Source organism: Elephas maximus, chromosome 3 (genome assembly GCF_024166365.1).
Source record: "Elephas maximus indicus isolate mEleMax1 chromosome 3, mEleMax1 primary haplotype, whole genome shotgun sequence".
Classification (NCBI taxonomy): Eukaryota; Metazoa; Chordata; class Mammalia; order Proboscidea; family Elephantidae; genus Elephas; species Elephas maximus.
Window position 1 is genome coordinate 69,628,244 of NC_064821.1, and position 20,489 is coordinate 69,648,732.

General features: G+C 45.6%; 1 protein-coding gene and 1 pseudogene across 3 annotated transcripts in view; both read right to left on the reverse strand.

Annotated features, from left to right (window-relative positions):
- MECR (mitochondrial trans-2-enoyl-CoA reductase) overlaps positions 1-19,737 on the reverse strand; it is a 35,482-nt gene extending 15,745 nt beyond the window's left edge. For 2 of the 3 annotated variants that reach the window (XR_007516582.1, XM_049878518.1), the window contains exons 1-4: positions 19,531-19,737; positions 9,039-9,098; positions 6,387-6,484; positions 5,626-5,757 (exon numbers count right to left, since the gene is read on the reverse strand). Coding sequence is in view for 2 of the 3 variants with exons in the window: in XM_049878518.1 (XP_049734475.1) it covers positions 5,626-5,757; positions 6,387-6,484; positions 9,039-9,098; positions 19,531-19,706 (466 nt within the window). In the remaining variant the exon portion in view is untranslated. The remainder of the gene's footprint in view (positions 1-5,625; positions 5,758-6,386; positions 6,485-9,038; positions 9,099-19,530) is intronic. The other variant, XM_049878519.1, reaches the window with a different exon arrangement.
- LOC126072814 (60S ribosomal protein L21-like) lies at positions 9,122-15,549 on the reverse strand (annotated as a pseudogene).
- Positions 19,738-20,489: the final 752 nt, after the last annotated feature.

Genomic DNA, 20,489 nt, shown 5'->3' on the forward strand with positions numbered 1-20,489 from the left:
TTTACTGTACTCTGTGCCAGACATTTTGTATGGGGCTTGCTATGCATGAACTTAAGGGTGTTTTCTAGCTCCCCTCAATGGCATAACCATGGGAATCCAGCCCTTGACATGGATTTCTGGGGTTCAGCAGTCTTTAATCCTTGTGAATTGATGTCTTTGAATTACGGTGTTGGGGAAGACTGTTGAATATACCATGGACTGCCAGTAGAACGAACAAGTCTGTCTCGGAAGAAGTACAGCCACAATGCTCCTTAGAAGTGAGGATGGTGAGACTTTGTCTCAGGTACTTTGGATGTGTTATTAGGAGGGAGCAGTCCCTGGGGAAGGACATCACACTTGGTAAAGTAGAGGATCAGCGAAAGAGGCAGACCTCAAGGAGATGGATTGACGCAGTGGCTGTAACAATGGGCTCAAGCATGATGACTGAGAGGATGGCACAGGACTGGGCAGTGTCTCTTTATGCTGTATGCTATGAGCTGGAACCGACTTGGTGACATCTAATAACAACAATCCTTTTCCCAAAAGAGCCTGGGTGGGACGAAGACAGTGCCCATAGTCAGCTCCAAGGGGTTCTGGGGTTTTAAAGTAGAAACCCTTAGACTGTGGAGTTGGAGAGATCTACGTAAAAACCCTGCTCTGTCAAACACTAGTTGTGTGATCTTGAATTATCATTTCACCTTTTTTGGGTTTCAGTTTCCTGCTCTATAAAATGAAGACAATAACACCTTTGTCGTAGTGCAAAGATGAAATGAAATGGCATTTGTATAGAGATTATCACTGTGCCTGGCACACAGCAGGTGTGTAACATTTTGGTTTCCTTTCCCGGTCCTGGTCTCATGCTCTAGCTTTGAGGACTCCCATTCCCCACTCATGTGCAACTGACCCTTAACCATCTCTATCACGTAATGTAGGGGTTAACAAATGACTGCCCACGGGCCGAATCTGGCCCACCACCTGTTTTTGTAAATCAAGTTTTATTGGAACACGGCCATGCTCACTTGTTTATGTATTGTCTATGACTGCTTACAACAGCAGAGTTGAGTAGTTACAACAAAGAAGATATGACCTGCAAAGCCAAAATATTTATTATCTAGCCCTGGTGATGCAGTGGTTAAGTGCTACAGTTGCTAACCAAAGGGTCAGCAGTTTGAAACTCTTGGAAACTCCATGGGGCAGTTCTACTCTGTCCTATAGGGTCGCTATGAGTCGTAATCAACTTGACGGCACTGGGTTTGGTTTTTTTGGTTTAGCCCTTTAAGAAATAAGTTTGGCACCTAGGAATCTCATAAATTAAATCTGTAACAAACCAGTTGCCATCAAGTTAATTTCAACTCATTGTGACCCCCTGTGTGTTAAAGTAGAGCTGCTCCATAGGTTTTTTAATGACTAATTATTCAGAAGTAGATTTTTTTTTTTAGATCACTAGGTCTTTCTTCTGAGGTGACTCTGGGTGGATTAGAATCACCGACCTTTCGTTAGTAGCCCAGAGGTTAACTGTTTGCACCACCCAAGGACGCCAAATCTGTAACAAGGTGCATCCTAATGCTGCAAAGAAGTACCTGGGGAATGGCCTTGCAGGCTCAGATTTCATCATGCTCTGTCTGCCTGTTGTGATTATCAGTTCTTAGCATTATCAGGAGAATTTGATATTAACATCTCTCGGCTTCTTCTGAGTCTGATTTGACCACCATCTCTTTGTGTCATCTCAGTAGATGGCTCTAACTATATGTTTCAGACACCATCTTAAGCATCTTTAAATATGTTAAGAAATTTTTTTTTTAATGGCTTTTAAGACAGATAATAAATTAAGTATCCAGGTGGGTTAAAAGGAAATCACTTGCGTGGCTACCTCCTATGTAAGTAAATACATATGTACTAGGCACCTATTGTGAAGGGGTCAGACTAATAAAAATAAGCTTTTATATGACCCAGAAATTCCACTCCTGGGAATTTCAGGTCAAAACACCTGAAAGCAGGGACTCTGATACTTGTGCACCAATGCTCACAGCAGAATTATTCACAATAGCCAACAGGTAGAAATAGCCCAAGAGTCCATCAACAGGTCAATGGATAAACAAAATGTACATATACACAATGGAATATTATTCAGCCATAAAAAAGAATGAAGTTCTACTACCCGCTACAATGTGCACGAACCTTGAAAATATTCTTGAGTGAAATAAACCAAACACAAAAGGACAAATATTGTATGATCCCATTTAAAGGAAATGTCTATAATAGGAAAATCAGAGACAGAAGGCAGATTGTAGTTACCCTGGGCTGGGGGTAGGGAGGAATGGGGAGTTATTGTTTAATAGATACAGAGTTTCTGTCTGGGCTGATGAAATAGTTTTGGAAACAAATGGTGGTGACAGCTGCACAAAATTGTGTCATTAACGCTACTGGACTATACACTTGAAAATAGTTAAAATGGCAAATTTGATGTTGTGTATATTTTACCACAATTAAAAAAGTAGACCTTTGACCGCCCCCCCCACACACACGAAATAAGTTTGCTGACTCATGATCTAATGCATACAGACGTTTAGAGTTTGCAAGGCATCTCTGCGTGCATTCCCTCAGGTGGGGTATATGAGAGTCTGCTGAGCTATGCAAGGTAGCGACTATCGAGAGCCATTTTAGAGATGAGAAACCTGAAGCTCAAAGTAGCTATGACTTAAACAAGGTCATGCAGAGGAGCTGGAAGGAATATCTGTATCTGATTCCCAGGCCAGCGGTCTTTCTACCGCCCTGTAGAGGGTTTTCAGTGCTTCCCAATGAGAAAGTCGGTTGGCAAAGATCTACCCACATCCTCTGGCCCAGTCTCCTCTGGGACTGGCTACATGTGGGAAAAGGCTGGCTACAGCATAGCAATAGCTCAGTACTATGAAAGACTACCAAGGTCCGACCATTGAGGACTTAACTCTTTCATGACTGCCACTCTTACTAAGCTGCGGAAACCCTGGTGGTGTAGTGGTTAAGAGCTGCGGCTGTTAACCAAAAGGTCAGCAGTTCGAATCCACCACGTGCTCCTTGAAAACCCTATCGGGCAGTTCTACTCTGTCCGTTTTCATGAGAAGAAGGACCTCGGTTGTTCACTGCTCTATGTATCTTAGAGCCCAGCATGTTCCAGATGCTCACAAAATGGTTACTGAATAAAATGAGTTAATTATAGATCTGACAATTAGAAAATCCCCATCTTCCCCAAGTGGCACCTTGTTTAAAAGACTCTCACCCCTTTTCTTCAGGGAGGAATCCCTGTTCTGGCTACCACCACCACCACACATGCAATTACCTACACACCTGGCAGACATCCTTTATTCTTCTCCTCTCCAAATCCAAGTGATTACCAAGACCTGACACTTTAGCTCTTCAATCCACCGCCTCCTCTCTAGTCCAGTCTTGTTCAGGCCCTCATCCTCTGAAGCCTGAATTGTTCAGCCACCTCCTCACTGGCCTCCTGCCTCCAGCACAAATCTGATCAAATTATTCTTCACTTTACTCTTTACTAGGCCCCCTCTGACCATGGACTCGAGCCCCAGCCTGCCTCTTCTGCCTCATCTCCACTTTTCCCCACTCCCACCCATGGCCTGGCCACATGGAGCTACCTGCCGTTCTCTGCTGTGCTGTGCCTTCTTCCATCGCCAGACTTCTGCACATGCTGCACCCTGTCTGGGAAGCCCGTGCCCACCCAGCCCATTGGCTGTCTGTCTAGTCGGTCTTCCAGACCTAGTTCAAGCATCACTTCTCTGGGAAGCCTTTCCTAATGCTCCCCAACATAAGGGACTCTTGTCTGGATTATAGCACTGATTACATTATTTTCATTATGTGCTGTTTTCCCACTCCTACACCCCCTACCAGCAGCTGAGAACACTGTGAGGGCAGGACTGCGTCTGACCGATGTTGGTGGGTTCTTCCCTCAGCACATGGGCTGGCACCGAGTGTCAATCAGTATCTAGTGAAATCCCTGTAGCTCACAACTTGCTCTGATGGCTGGGCTCTTTCAATGCCAGGTAAGGGTGAGGGTGGAGCTGTTCTTGACAGCTTTCCTGATCTCAGAGGAGCAAACGGCTTGTAGTAGACTTCTGTTATTGCTTTTTACGTCTGGTACCTTTGCCTTCCTAGAGCTGCTCCTTCCTAACCTCTGGGGCTGTCAACCACAAGGGTCTATCCTCCGTACACACAGACATGGGGAAGAAACCTAACCAGGACAATCACAGTGGCCCGACCCCATCCCCCTGGAGACTGGTTCAGGGCTGGGCGAGGACCCAGGCAGGGTTGGTATATAGTAGAGTGGGCTTGACTCTTCACTCTACCACTTACTGTCTGGGTGACCTTAAGCCAGTTATTTAATCCTTTAAATTCGTAAAATGGGAATAATAAAAGTATCTACTTCATGTTGTGGAAATAACTGAGTTAGTATATCTGAAGTGCTTAAAACAGTACCTGGCACAAAGGGAGTAGTCGATAAATATTTTTTTATTATCTCCGTACTACTACGTGGGGAGACCCCATCTGAGGACTAGTGAGAACAAGAGAGACATAACTCTGACGTATTACTGGGGTTCCTGGATCTAGAGGGGCCTGAAGCGTTCAATCTCTTGCACCTCCTAGTTCCACAGGCCAATTAACTTTTTTTTTTTGGTAAAGCAAGTTTGAGTTGGGTCTCTGTAAGTTATAATCCAAAGGGACCTAACACTGTAGTGAAGTGGTAAAAACACAGGAGCCAGGTGGATTCTGTTGGCTATGAGAGTCTGGACAAGACCTTCACTTCTCAAGCTTTAGTTCCTCATATGTCTGATGGTATGGGTCGTGTCTGGCTTGCTTCCCTTTCATGACTGCTGTGAGAATCCATTTGTACAATGGATGTATCTTGAATACTCTCAAGTGCTAAAAAACAAAAGCTCACCAGTGGCTCCCTACAATGTATCAAGGAAAATCCTAACTCCTCAGCTTGGCATTCGCAGGGCCCTACCCTAGGTGGTCCCACTCTATCTTTTTTGCCTGCACACTTAGGCAGTCCTCTCCCAATGCAAATCCTCTGCTTAGGCTACGCTGTATTTTCCACCATTTCCCAAACACACCTTTGTGTCTTTGCTCGTTTTGTTCCCTCCTCATGAAATGATTATGGCTCTTCTCTACCTAACAAAATCCATCCACCAAGGTCCATCCTGATGAAACCTCTTCCAGGAAGTCTTGTCTGATCCCTCCCCGTGGCTGTCGCTCACACATATACACGTGCACACAGAGTAGCAAGAAGTGCCCCCTTTTTTCCCGTGAACTCATACCACTCCCTTTATTGAGGTTCAGAGAGTTCTTTAATCAGATTTTAACCTCCTGGAGGGTAGGGCCATCTGATCTGTATTCCCCATTGTACCTTACAGCAGATACAGAGGATTACAGCTCCAAACAACAAAGGCTCAGGGAAAGGGCAGATGCATCACCTGCAGAGCAAAAGAAATGGAGAATTTCTGCTCTCTCCTTGTTCAGTTCCCATCCCTACTGGAGGCAGGTACATGGGTTTAATAATAAACTCTGCATTGCTTAGTTACACTGAGCCAGTGAGTGAACATTCACACTGTGGGTGAACAACAGGAAAGACTGCTGACACCTGGAGAAACTTACCCAAGCCGGGATTTGCTGGAATCACCCAGTCTCCTGGCTTCACCCCAGTCACATTGCTGCCTACTGCTATCACCTGTCCAACGCCTTCATTCCCTCCAACAGCAGGCAGTTCGGGAAGGAGGCCATAGTTTCCTAAGAGAGAAGGGCACAGAGGGACATCCTACTAAGTTTGGACAGAGAAAGAGCATGGACTTTGGAGTCAGACAGACTGAAGCCTGATCTGGGCTCTGCTTCTGGATAGCTGTGTGACTAGCTTCTCTGAGCTTTAGCTTCCACATCTGTCTCTAGTTGCAGTCGAGTCGATTCTAACTCATGGCCACTGCACTTCATATGGTTTTCAAAGCAGTGGCCTTTTGGAACAGATTGCCAGACCTTTCTTCTAAGGTACCTCTGGGTGGGTTCGAACCAACACTCTTGGTTAGTAGTTAAGTGCTTTAACCATTTACAACACCTGTTCAAAGGGGATAATACTGCTTAGTATCCATGGTTACGTGTGAGGCTTAGATAATATATGAAGCTAGCCCAGCATATCACAGGCACTTCACAACGGTTGGTTTACCCCCACCAAAATCCTAACTCAAAAAGCCTCACATTCCAGAAAAGGAAGGCCAGAGAGGGCTGACATAGTCTGCAGACGGCTCATCTGGAGAACAACTGCTGTTAATCACAGGAATTTCACACCTGTACCTGAGGAGGAATGAAAATGAGGGGGCAGCTAAGCAAGAAAGCCAATTAACATAAGCCACAGAAACCAAGGTTACCTTGGATCATATTTATGTCAGATGGATTGATGGGGGCCGCCAGCATCTTCACATGGACATCTGATCCGCCCACAGCAGCTAACTCCATGTTCTTCAGTCTAAGCACAAAGCCAAAGAGAGACGTTAATGTCACCCAGGCTAGACAGGGCGTCTTTCACTCAAATCATCTCCCCAAAGTAGGTCAGGCAACATTTTTGAGCTGCCATTGTGCGCCCAGGGTTCTGTTAGAAAAGAGGTGCTGTGAGGAACCAGCTCAGGATACAAGTTAACTCATCACCTGCAAGTGGATAATCCCTAGTGACCTCGCAGCCCCACTGCCCACTCTGGAACGGAAAATAGTTAAAACCTTTGCTGGCCTGGATTAGCCTTGTTTCTCAAAAATGCTTGATCATAAAAATTACAGAGAAGGGGTATCCCAAGTAATTCTTATGAACAACATATATGGGAAAACTGGGGCTAGCCCACTTTTTATTTTTTTGGTCCCAACACATATAGATAAGGGGAGACATTTCTGTCTGTTGCAGAGAGGGTGGAGGAAATGGAGAGATGGCCTCTGTAGTTTGGAAAGAACGCCCCGGGTGACTATGCATCACCCCTTGTAGTGATCTCCCTTCTGGGTGAGGATCCTGGTCTGTCTGGACAGAGAGCTAGGGGCCTTGTCACCTTGGGCAAGTTTCTTCCTTGCTCTGGGCCGTTTCTCCATTTGGCAAACAGCTGGGTGGGGTGGTTGTGGTTTGGACTTGATCACTTCTGAGAGCCTCTCCCATTTCGAGTCTTTGTGTTAATTCCCTTTGCCTCTTGGTGGGTCCTAGACACCACAGTACCAATATAATGTCTTCATCCCAATGGAAATTTGGTTAATGGGTAAAACCTTTGAGGGATGCTCACAGTGACCATGTCCATGTATTACTTTTGTAATTAAAAAAAAAAAAAAATTTTTTTTTTTTCTTAAAAAGGGGACCTACCAAACAGGCAGTACTGATCAGTGAACTAGATTTGTGGGCCCCTTGACTTTTTAATTACCAGAGATTTATTTCTTTCACCACACCCTTAAGACTGTTTGTAATGCTTTCCTCTGTCCAAATGTATTTCTTAAGCAGTAATTCCCTTCATTTTTATTTAACAAAGACACATATAACTGCCAACCAGAGGTCGCTGGCATGAGACGACAGCGTCACTGTACTAAGCTGATGTAATCCCACCTGCTTCCCACAAAAAATCCTACCCCTTAATTATACCTGAGGTTTGATCTTGGGGTAAAAATGCTATTTTCAAGAAATGCTTTGTATTCATAGTAATGACAATGGCAGGCATTTATTAGGTGCTTGCTATGCACCAGGTTCGCTGCTAAGGGCTTTAAATATATGACCTGACTTAAGATGCCAAGCTCCTGTGAGGAAAGTATTGATATTCCCATTCTATCAAGTAGGAATGTGAGGCTCCCAGAGATGATGAAACTCACCCAGGGTAAGATACCAGGTAAGAGGTGGGGTTTAGCTAATTCCAAAGCTAGTGCTTTTTACCATTCTGTACACCAGCACCCTGAAATTAGTTTGGGGACTCCCCTGACTGCCTACTAGGACCCCCGAGGGCCTGGGGACCCCAAGATGAGAATCCCTGTACTGGCTCATGACCAAAGTAACAGAGGCCATGCCTTACCATGATCGAAAATAAAAACAAACTCTCTACAGAAAATGACTAAGTAGGAATGAGTTGCTGACCAGGGGCAGAGAGAAGAAAGCTTTTTAAAGTATAAAGGAATGTACGTGTTTATACACAGACCAGAAGGAGTCCTTGTAATAATAACTACTGTTTGTCAAGTGCTTACCAGTTAGGTACCATGCCAAGTACTGTACATGCCAGCTTCCATTTAACCTTCAGGTACTATTATTTTAATTCTACAGCTGAGAAATGAAGGCACAAAAGAGGTAAATAGCTGGCTCAAGGTCACCACAAGTAGTAAGTGGATGACTTGATTGAACCCTGGCAGTGCAACACTAGAGGAGCCAACTGGTGAGGGGCTGGCCCCAGAGCAAGCACAGGCCAGTGGAATGAAAATCCACCTGGACTCATGTTCAGGGTTGATACTCTATTATTCTAATTCCATAGTTGACAAATGAAGGCACACAAGAGGTAAATAATTGGCTCAAGGTCACCAAAAGTAGCAAGTGGATGATCTGACTGAACCCTGGCAATGCAATGCTAGAGAAGCCAGCTGGTGAGGGGCTGGGCCCAGACCAAGCAGAGGGCAGTGGGATGAACACCCACCTGGTCTAGTGTTTGGGGTTGATCCTTGCTGTATCTGCCTTACGGGGAGCCAACAATCTCCATGCCCCGCCCCCACCAAGCAGATAAGCAGGGAGGCATCAGCCAGGGTGGTGCTGGTGCTATTTCTGTGAACGTAGGCACAAGCCTGCATTCCAAAGGAAAAGCCTGCTCAGAGCAAATGGATTTTGAACTAGCTGCCCCTTTATATTATCCATACTGCTTCTCTCCTGTATTTTGACAGATAATCAGTTTTTCTATAAGCTGACAAAGTCCATGCTCTCAAGCAGCTTAAAGACATTTTTTCTACATATTTTCCGCACATTCTTCCTCAGCCCAGAATTCCTTTTCCCACAGTTTCTCTACCCACTGAGCAATTCAACTCACCCTTTAAGACCCAGCTCAAATTTTACTTTCCTAAGATGCCTTTTGACCCTCTTTCTGGCCCTGAAAAAAAAAAAAAAAAAAAATGACTTGCTCCATCCTTGGTGCTCCTGTTATACTCTGTCAGTAGGGGCGAGGGTACTGTTTAAGACCATCCTACATGAGTTTATTGCTTTTTTGTTTACAAAGTCTTTTTTTTTTTCCCAATTGATCATGACAAAGCATAGGTTCACAATCTCTTTTCCAAATTTTTTGGGACCAGACATGTTCCAGGGCTCAGAACCATGTATTATATGCACCCCAGTGGATGCTGGAGCAGCACCCTGTAATCACACACACTGCAGTTTCTGCAGCAAAATGTATGAAGTCGCACTAAGTGGGATGAATAACGACCCTTTTAAAGACCTCATGTCAGACCAGGTTTTCCCTCCAAACGAGCTAGGAAAAACTGTCAGTTTGCAGAGCTTTGTGACTTTTGGAATTGCACACAGAAATTTGCATCTAGATCCAGGTCTTTCAGACTCCAAGCTCAGTGCTTTTTACTTACCACCTAATTAGTTTTTCTTTTTCACTGTTGTAAAAATACATATTAAAAAACCCAGTGGCTATCAAGTTGATTCCAACTCACGGCGACCGTGTGTGTGTCAGAGTAGAACTGTGCTCCATAGGGTTTTCAATAACTGATTTTTTCGGAAGTAGATCACTGGGCCTTTCTTCTGAGGTGCCTCTGGGTGGACTCAAACTGCCAACCTTTTCAGTTAGCAGCCGAGCACATTAACTGTTTGCAAAGCTCAGGGACTCAAAATTATACACAACAAATGCTATTTCAAAAAGCTCTGTACATGTAGAATTCAGTGACATTAATTACGTTCATCACATTGTGCAACCATCGCTATTACCCATTTCTGTATTTTTCCATCACCCTTCACAGAAGCTCAGTGATCCTTGAGCAACGACTTTCCTTTTCCCCTCCCTCCCCCACCGGAAATCACTAATAAACTTTGGTCTCTGCGCATTTGTCTATTCTAGGTATTTCAAATAAGTGGGATCATACAGTATGTCCTTTTGTGACTGACCTTATCTCATCCAGCATAATATTTTCAAGGTTTGTTCAGGCTGACTTACCTCCTAGTCAGTATGTGTGTGTCTCTCCATGTCAGACTGGGAGCTCACGGAGGGCAGAAAACTTTCAGTCTTCCTTAACTCGGTGTTTAGCACAGGGCCTCAGACCAAGACAATGCTCAATAATGCTTCCTAAGGACATTATTAATTTTTCTCTCTGGTGAGAAAATGTGGCATAAAATTGCCAGCTGTTTAGGGAACCAAGGGAGGGGTTGTTTCGAACCAAGGGCACTTGGCTATTGAGGCTTGTACTGATTATCCCTGGTTCTGGGCTATTTAGGAAAATATCCCTGAAGGATGGGCACAAATAAAAATGGAGATTATCCTTATGAGAGTTCAATCTAAGCAAAGGCTCATGGTTCTTTTCCTCACAGGAAACTGTACATCAATTTTTCAATAAGATTACACTTATTAAAAATCTAGATGTCCACAGTCAAGAAGGGAAAAAAAGGTAGATAGTGTATCAGAAAGAACCTGAATTTGATACAGGCAATACTGGGTTTGAATCCTGCTGTGGCCATTTACCATGTAGATGAGCCTCAGAATACCCATCTGTAATATGGGGATAACATCAGAATTCAGCTCACAGGAGTCAATGAGTTAATGCACACAAAGCATTTACTACAGTACCCAACACACAGTAGATACTGAAGAAATGACAGCTGTTATCAGTGGTAGGAATATCAAGGAAACCCCTGAAACTATCAGCTGTCTGTACCTCTGAATCACTGAAAGAAGACAGTAACTGTTTGGAAAATTCAAATAAATTTAATTCAACAAATTATTAAATTTGTCCTACTAAGAGCAGGTGCTGTGTCAAGGGGTTTAAAGAATTAAATAAACGCCCTTCGGGGAACTTGGTTACATGAGAACGTGAGAGCCCACACATGGAGACACTGTGAGAAGGGCTCCAACTGAAGCAGGCTCCCAGGGCTAAAGCCGACTGAGAGTTGGAGGGGGAAAACAGTTTCTGGAAGAAGGGATACCTTAGTTGTGGCTTGACGGATAAATAGGAGTTTATTGCATAGACTGAGCGGGGGAAGGTACTCCTGCCAGAAGGAATGACAAATCATCTGACTGGCCAGTAGGCCAGGTAAGAGCTGTGGAAATAGAGAGGATTCAATAACCTGGCATCTCTTAAATAAGAAGTGACATTGATGTTACCTGGAGACCAACTGTGTGTTGGGGGGGTGGGGTAGGGAGTGGGAAGTCTTCGATGGCTCCTAGCTTCTGGCTTGGGTAACTGGACATTGATAGGGAGGAAGGAAGAACGGATTTGCAGTGGAGAGGGAGGTGATATACTTGAAGTTCTAAGCAGGTGGCTGGCAGTACAGATACGGAGCAGAGGGCACTCTGGACATAAAGACTTTGAGTCAGTTGTGTGCAGGTGGAGTCTAAGATAGTGAATACACTTATTCCGGGTGATTTGGCTTGACAAGTGAAAACACTAATGTTGATGCGTTACTAAACTCCAGGCATTGCGCTCAGCATTTACATACACGTCATTTTATCCTGAAAACACCCAGGTGGAGAGCATTATTGCTCCCAATTTACACGCGAGGAAACCATGGCTTAGAGAAGTAACTTGCCCAAGGTCAAACTTAGTAAGTGGTAAAATTTGATCTTAGACCCCAAAGTTCATCATATCAAACACTATACCAGGATCCTCTAAACCATGTTTGTGGGATTCTAGTTCTGGGACATATTAGGAGGTATTTTCTGGGGTTCAGTATGTTTGGGAAATGCTGAACTCCCTTTATAAGACTCAGATTGCACATTAGAATTCATAAAGGCTCTGAGAAATTAAGAAACCCATTTGACTTTGTGTAACCTAGACCTTTCCTGATGTAACCCGGACTGGGAACACTATTTTCACGGCCACAAAATAATAGCCTGCAGAACGGCATTCCCTCAAACACCATTGGGCTATAATCTCCTCCTAGTTCTCCTCAGTCTTCCAGGAGCCTAGCTCAGTGCAAGCAGAGATTCACACAGTGGGAGGGAAGGAGAGTGAGGCAGGCACAAGTCTAGGAGATGGAAAACCGAAGCCGCAAACACAGGTGGGTGATGGCAGAGGGCAGGCATGACACACGCTGCATGCCCGGGAGGAGGGGTGTTGGTCCAGCCGTATCTCACCAGGGAGACCAGCCCCAGCCTGCCCCAAGGAATGCCATCAATATCAAAGACACCGCGTTTCCTGCAGACAGTTCTGACAGCGTCGTCAAGGATACCACTCTGCTGAGACAGGAAGGAAGCTGGAGGTTAAGTCTGAATTCCAGGAGTTGGACCTCTGGTGTAATGTTAGCAATTTCTTCCCTATTCCTTTTTTTTTTTTAAACTCACCAAAGGAACAGGTAGCTGTGTCTTGGGAGTGCAAATAAAGCACCCGAGCACAGCCCAGCTAGGTCTCAAGTCGTTTCCCTAGCACTGTTCTCGGCTTCTCCGATAAGGGCAATGGCGCCACGCAACCCAGTGGGATGCCACTGCCTTCAATCGACAGATCCCAGACTGGATAAGGTCACAAAGGCTTCTTTGCGGCTGAGGCTGTACACCTGTGATGCTGTGTAAAGTACAAGGGAGACAAAAGCAGGCAGAAGAAAGAGCCTTTTGAGAGGTGAAAAAAAAGAGGCCAGTACCCTGGAGACTGGCTCAGTTATATTCGCCATGTAAAGTGTCATTTGCCAACTCTGCTAAGATATCTTTCCCGCTTTCTGCATTTAATTAGCAACTATTTGTACTTATCTTGCATCTTGCACTCACCTCAAACAGGTCAATATCATTTTGAACAGGAAGAGCAGGCAGGGAGAGTGTTACTGGACACAGATACTTTCTCATCTGCTCAGTACAGAGAGCCTAGAATGTGTGTCTCATCACGGGGCACCAGGGGAAAGGAAATCAACACCTTACATGGCTCTCCTCAGTCTGTCTGGAGTGATTTAGTGAAATGTCTGGTGAGCTGGGCAAACTGCTGCGGGATGTGAATAACAATTAATAAGCAGGGCACAACACGGCAATTGTGAGGGAATGAAGTACCTCAGCTCACTACCCAACAGAGGATGTTGGTGGCCTCAACTTCTGTGCTTCTCAGGGAGCCTGGGGCTCTCAGGAAGGGCTCTTTTTCCTAAGCAAAGTTCATCTGTCCCACATCAGTTGGTGTGCCAAGCATACCCATCCCCTCCGTGCACCTCCTGTGGTGTCCCCACCTTGAAGCAACTCCACCCTCCCACCATTCAGGACCCATCCTTTTGCTCTTCAGCACAATCGTTTTGAACTGAGGAAAATCAGAGACTTAGAGCAACTTCTGGAAGTCTCTACCAGAGGCTGGCAAAGAAACCCTCTTTAACTGAAATCTCTGAAACCTTGCAACCTCCATAATATCCTACATCCATTGACATCTGGGAAACTCTGCTTGAAGGGAGTTGCAGTCTCCATTGCTTAGTTTGCTGAGGCCTAACTCTTCTTGTTGCTCCAGAGAGCAAGACTGGACCACCAGCAGGGGACAGTCCTTGCCGACAGTTATCTCTGTCTCTTTGATACCTGCCAAAGATGACTATGCAGTCTCTGCCTCGCTGGAGGCTGGGGGGCTGCTGACTGTGTAGCCAGCCAAGGGCAAAAGGGCCCTTGGTGAAATCCTGTGTCTAGGACTCCAGATTTCTAGCCATACTGTTGCTCCCTGGAGGCTGCTGGAGTAACCACTGGTTAGCACGCAAGATGATGCCTGCTTCAGTTTTACAGAACTGTACGAGCTGGGACTGGTCAAGGGGTTGCAGAGGATTCACGTCTCTTAACAACTCCCATGGCTGCAGCACCATGTTAAGAAGAATGCTGAGGCCTCATCTAGTCTCGGCAGGAAAGAGTGCTGTTTGGGGGGTAGGGGTAGGGGTGAAGAGGTGTGTAGGTTTTTTTTTTTTGGCATTGCAGGCATCTTTATTGTACACCTGTTAGGCCATGAATTCACAGGGAATAGGTTCCAGCAGCTCAGGCTCCTTTCCATTGGTTCTCACAAAGTGTGCCTCTTGGGGTGGAGCAGGCTGGCGTTTCAGTTGAACCCAGGTACCTTTCTCTTTGGCTTCCTTCTTTTTCTGATCATTTTCCTTCACGCGTTTCAAGAAGCTATCTCGGCTCTTAGAGTGCTAAATGTGCTCAACACGCACGTTAATTCTCTTAGCAAGAATCTTGCCCTTAACTTGTTTATTCACAATAATGCCAACAGCATGCTGGGTAACATTGTAGACTCTCCCAGTTCTGCCATGGTAACATTTGTGGGGCATTCCTTTTTGAACAGTGCCCGTTCCCTTGATGTCTACAATATCACCCTTCTCGTAGATTCGCATGTACGTGGCCAAAGGAACAACGCCATGTTTTCTAAAAGGCCTAGAGAACATATAGCGGGTGCCTCTTCTCTTTCCCTGTGTGTTTGTCATTTTGGCAAATTACTGCAAGATGGCAGCTCTGGCCGAAAGGCGGAGTGTAGGTTTTGAGGTGTACAGAAATGGAAGGTCTGTCACTGGCACAGAAGATGGGTAACAGTATGCCTGCTCGTATTTACCACTACTGACCTTGGTCAATCCCTTTATCAAAGACCACCTGAAGAATAGAAACTGGGGTGATTTCCTTACTCTAAATAGTGGCAGAGCTGAGAGTGGAACCCAGGTCACCCAGCTCCCAGGTCAATGCTCTTGCAGGTGGCCCAAATGAAACATCCTGAGCCACAAATCTAACCATGTGTCATCTTTGCTCCTCCCTCTCTAAAAAGAAAACACCTCCCACCCACGCAAAGTGGGAAAGGCCTGGAACCCTACCAGAGAGCTGCAGCAGCTGCTACGAGAGGGCCAGAGTGTAATAATAATTTGGAGTTGCACTGGGTGGCAGGATTCCTCCCAGGAGCTACAGACATAGGCGGGAAAAGCCCCTGCCTATTGTGCAATTCTGCTGAGGCGTGTCTGCCAAGTTTCACCCTCAGAGGCAAGAATGAGGAAACTAAGACAAGCTTGGCCCCAAACTCCACTGTCTAGTGTTGAGGTCCAGACAGAAGGTTATGTCCAAGTGCTACAGGAAGTGCAATTCAGCTTGATTTTGAATTCTGTGATCTTGGGCAAATCTCCCCCAAGCCTCAGTTTCAACAGACACCTCCCTCACAGGGCTCTATATTGAGGGCCCTATGCTTTCACTAAATACAATTGATCAGACACATTGTGTTCTCTCACCTCTGGGTCTTTACACAGGAGGCTCTGGCTCTTCTGCTTGGATACTTCTACACTTCCCTTCCTCATGCACCACCCACTCATCTCCTGGGGGACCCAACTTAGACATTTTGTCTTCAGAGAAGCCAGTGAGGGGGTTACCACATTTTTACGCAAATAATGCACATGTTCTGATTTTTTGCCGACCAGACATCTCCCAGTGAGGTTTTTTTTTTTTACAGCAACATGCAAAAAAATGAGCATACCTCGCAGGGGGAGGGCAGGGTTGGCAAAAAAAAAAAAAAAGTAGAATGCGCACATTATTTGTGTAAATATATGGTAGGTGGCCCTTTTCTGTGCATCCATGGCACTGTGAACATATTCTGTCAGAGCACTTACCCTGCTGGGCTATAGTTGCCATCTCCTGGACTAGACTGTAAGCTCCTTGAAGGCAAAGATCATGTATTATTCATCTCTGCCTCCTCAATGCCTAGCACCTAGGGGGCCTTCAAGGAATAAATGCTGGCTAACTTAATAAACCAATGAATCCTGTTCCCCCTCCTTTCATTCTTGTCCAGAATAAAGAGCTGCAAGAGACTTAAAAATACACCAAAATTCCAGTTTTCAACAGAGCACCAAACCAGAATGCTAATTTTTTTTCAAAGTACAATAATTCTATCTTCAAAACCAAGTCACCTGCATGAAATTTTGGTTTTAAACACTGACACCCACTGTGAAAACAGGAAACTCCCGTGGAAAACAGTGCCTTGCAGTGAGAACTCATGACCTGTTCCCCCAAATTCCACCTAGCCTGAGACAGAATGGGGACGTGGCCATGGGCTTCACAGCTTAGCTTCAGGAACTCATTCTGTACTAGCAGCAGGCAAGTGAGAAAGCCACGATGATCAGGAAGCTGACTTAAGAAAGTTCCAGGATCCTGAAAACAGGAGGAGATGGAGGAGGGCATTTCTACTGTCTTCCCCAGGATCGCGCTGCCCTTCCTATGAAGAGTAGAGACGTGGGGTCACCAGAATGACCTATAATTTCCCCTTCACTCTTGACCCAGTTTATTACCAATTTTATACCCCATCTCATTCTCAAAAAAGATTTGAGATGGTTGTTATTGTTTCTTCAGGTCTATGTCTGTATCAAGGAATTTAAATAAAGAAAGGATATCCTAGCTGTATCATCTTGGGCAAATGATTCTAACCTTCTTGAGCCTGTTCCCTTATCTGTAAAATGGGGATAACAATGATCAAATGGGCTTATTGTGGTTTTCAAATGCCATAGTAAATGTAGAAAATTTAGCTCAATGCCTGCCACATAGTAGGTGTACAATAAATGAGAGCTGTTTTACCACAATACCTGAAAATGGCAAAGTCACAAGATGGAACTTCCAGGAACAAGGAAAGAGGAGGCTATCGAATTTCCGAGAACTAGCTGATAAAGAAAATCCAGAATTCTACACAAAGGACAATGGCCATAAGGATGCCTGAAATTTCCATGTTGTAACTCCCCCATGCTTGTCATTTTCTTCTGCAGTCTTACTTTACTTACATTAGCAGTTAAATCCTTTAAATGAAAAGGCCTGAGCGCTCAGGGGAACTCATTTTGTGGGGGAAGGGAGAGAAATTCAAAGAGAGGAGAAAACAGTAGAGGAAAAAAATAGCTGGAATGTTTAGCGGCTGACAGGAATGAAGAGAGGGACATTCAAAATGTAGACACAAGAACAGGAGATACCCGAGGGCCTTACTTTGAGGAGTTCCATAGCCCTCAGACCTGGTTGACCACAACTCATTCTTCCCAGAGCTCTGGCCCACAGTGCAGTATCACAAACCACACTGGTTTCGGGAATGCTATGCTTGGATACTGGGTAGTTCTATGACCCTAACTGGCGTAACCTGATCTAGGCACCCAGTCACCGGGATGTGTAAGGGGCATTTGATTCTTTCCGTAACAGTGTGGTTACCCTTGATCTCATAAGACATGACTACAAAAGAATCCCAGCCTCTGGCCTCAGTCCATACACAGACAAGTCACCAGAATCTGGGTGAGAAGGGGAGTGTTCCTTTTGAAGCAGAGGGACAATTACTGCTTGCCTGATAATCTGTACCACAGGGCAGTGGTTCTAAACCCTGGTCTGGGCATCAGTCACCCGGAGAGCTTTAAAAAACACAGATGCTCAGGGACTACCCTAGACCCACTAAGCACCCCAGTGGTGGGCCTGGGAACATGTAGTTTCTAAAAGCTCCAGACAACTGAGACGTGAAGCCAAGGTTGAACACAATGCTTCAGGGAAGCGTCATGGTTTGAACTTCTGGGAAATTACCTATGGTTCCACACTAAAACACAAGAGAATCTGCCTCTGTGTGGCTGCATCTGCCACCAGACCAGTTTCTTCCAGCTTCCTTTGCTCTCTAGGATGAAAGGATCCCTGGGCTCTGTCAGGCAAACATCTTCCCTCTCCTGCCTAACCCCCCAGGCCGTTCTCCAGAGTCCCTGAACATCTAAGATGCCCTCCTCCTCATCACACATCGCTCCCCCCCCCCTTTTTTTTAAACAAATGAGCAGCATAATAAGAATTCAGTACATGGTGCACTTCTTACTGATACTAGATTCAAATTTAACTAACACTTTTGGAGCCCCTGTTCTGTGGCAGGTCCTGCATTAGACACATAAATTATAAGCCTATGAGGGAGTCACTAAACTGTTGCCCCATTTGAGTACGTTTCTGGAAATGGAGGAGTGCTCACCAGAGCTTTACCAGCTCATTATAGCAGAGTCCTCCAAGAGATGTCTTCCAGACATGGTGATTCATTACCTCCGATCAACATACAATTTGGGGTTTATTGGCTGATGTGTCTTCTCAGTATTATTTCCAATTGCTCTAACGGTGCATGGGCTAGGCTGAGTGCATGACCTTGAATCTATCTGAGGCTTATCCCGTTCAGCTGTCAAAATACGTAGCCTGGATTTTAACCATTAAGATAATTCCATGTTTGTCTATCCTTTGGAAAACAATCAAACTATTTGCTGGGAATCAAAGCAGAGTTGTAAACGAGGGACTGCAGGAAAGCACATACTTTTTGGTGGGGTGCCTTAGATTGATTTCAGGTGATTAGCACTATGAGCTATGCCTGTATTGCCTCCATTTTTTTTTTAAAATGATGAAACTGAGGCTAAGAGAATCTAAGTAACTTGCCATACACACACAGGTAGGACAGGGGATGGCAAAGATTTGACCCCAGTTCTTCTGATTTCCAGACCAGTGCTTTTGCTTTAGCTCCACTCCAGTAGCCTCATTCTTTGAATGCCTAAAGCTATTTACGTGCAGATTTATAATGGTTGACAACTCACATACTGTTTTTATCAACATTTAAAATTCATGGATTAAGATCCAAAAGAATCTGAGAAGGAGGACCTAATCATAACGGAGGGCTCAGAGAGGCTGAGTGACTGGTCCGAGATCATGTAGCTTCTAAGACACTGAGTCTATATTTGACCTTAGGTTGGTATGGCTCCAAATCTGCAGCTCTTTTTACTAAGTCAATGCAGTGGAGAGGACACTACATGCGTTCCTTGGCCATATCACCTTAGACAAGTCATTTGCCCTCTATAAAATGGAAACTGATCTCTGACACACTTTACTGAGAGGTGAGGTCCAAATGAAATAATGGACTTAAAAACATCCTGAAACCCCCCTCCACGGATGCATGGAATTATAAAAACCAAAAGATAATAGAGGGTAAGAATTCAGGTAGGTCAGTCAATCAGACCTGGGTTTAAATGCCGACTTTGTCACTTACTGGCTGTGTGACCTTGGGCAAGTGACTTCACCTCTCTTATGCCTCAGCTTTCTCATCTGCAAAATGGGGATAAAGCAAGTACCCATCCTCAAATGAGAGCACCTACTTAAACAAGGGATTGCTTGACACACGGTACGCGATCAATACATGTCAGTCATTATTACTTAGATTATTTCCGTTATAATTGTACCCCTCGGGTCTCCAGCTATTTCGAGGCACGGACTTTTTGAGCTACCAAACGCTCCCTGGGCTTCAGTTTCGGTCTTGCTATTTTCTGCCCCCTCCTAGGACCCTGTCCCTCCTTCCTAGCCCCGCTTCTCCTCAGCTGTCTCAAACCACACCAGGAACCCCGGTCTCTTCCCCCGTCTCGGCGCCACCTCTTACTCGACGACCTTGGCTGGGTCCCCGTGGTGCCCATAGACCAGCGCCCGGACCCGGGGGGGGTCGGCAGATGCGGAGTAGGAGGCGGCAGCCGGCCCCCGACATCCCGAAGCAGGACACAGCCCCTTCCGCGGCCCGGCCAGGGCTCGCAACCGGAACACCGCTCCGCAGACCCACATGCTCGGTTCAGCAAACAGAGTCCGGCGCACCCCGGTACGTCATCCTTCCGCGACCGCGCTCCTCCTCCCCGCCTCCCGCCCGCCCCCAGGCGAAGCCCCACCCACGGGCGCGCGCCCCCGGCTCTTTTTAAAGGGAAGTTTTCTTTTCTCTGTAGCCCACGCGGTGGCGCTTGGGGAGTCAGCCTGATGAAATGCGTGGGAAGTGGAGGGACCCGAGATTACGAGGACGCCAAAGCTGCTCACCCAGCAAGGAGAGTCTGGGATTGGCCTAAAGCTGTGCCTACAACCGGGACAGCACTTAGGTGTTTGATTTGGGAAAGTCATTGTACCCTCCCTGGCCTCAGTTTCCCCTTCTCCCTACCATTATTGAGTGCTCACTGTGCCAGACTCTTTATAGGCATTTCTCATTTAACACCCCACTAAAAAAAAAAAAAATAATAATTTTTAAAATTTTAACCTGGAACTGCACAGGGAGGCGAAGCTTACTTCCCTACATTGAATACAGTGAATGTAAACTGATACTTAGGCAAGAGTACTGGGCTTGGGCTTAGAGGATTTGGGTTTAAAGCCTAGCCCTGCTACTTTCCTAACTTGGCCACCCTGTGCAAGTCAAACTCGGAGTCGGTTTTCTCCTCCATACAACGAGGATAATACGTCTCGTTCAAGGCTGCTGTGAGGATTGGATGAAACAATAGAATAATTTTGTGGATGTAAAGGCACTTTGTAAAATGCTAAGTGTGTTAGGATATATAAGGGAGGAATCATAAGGAGAGGGTCCTCCTC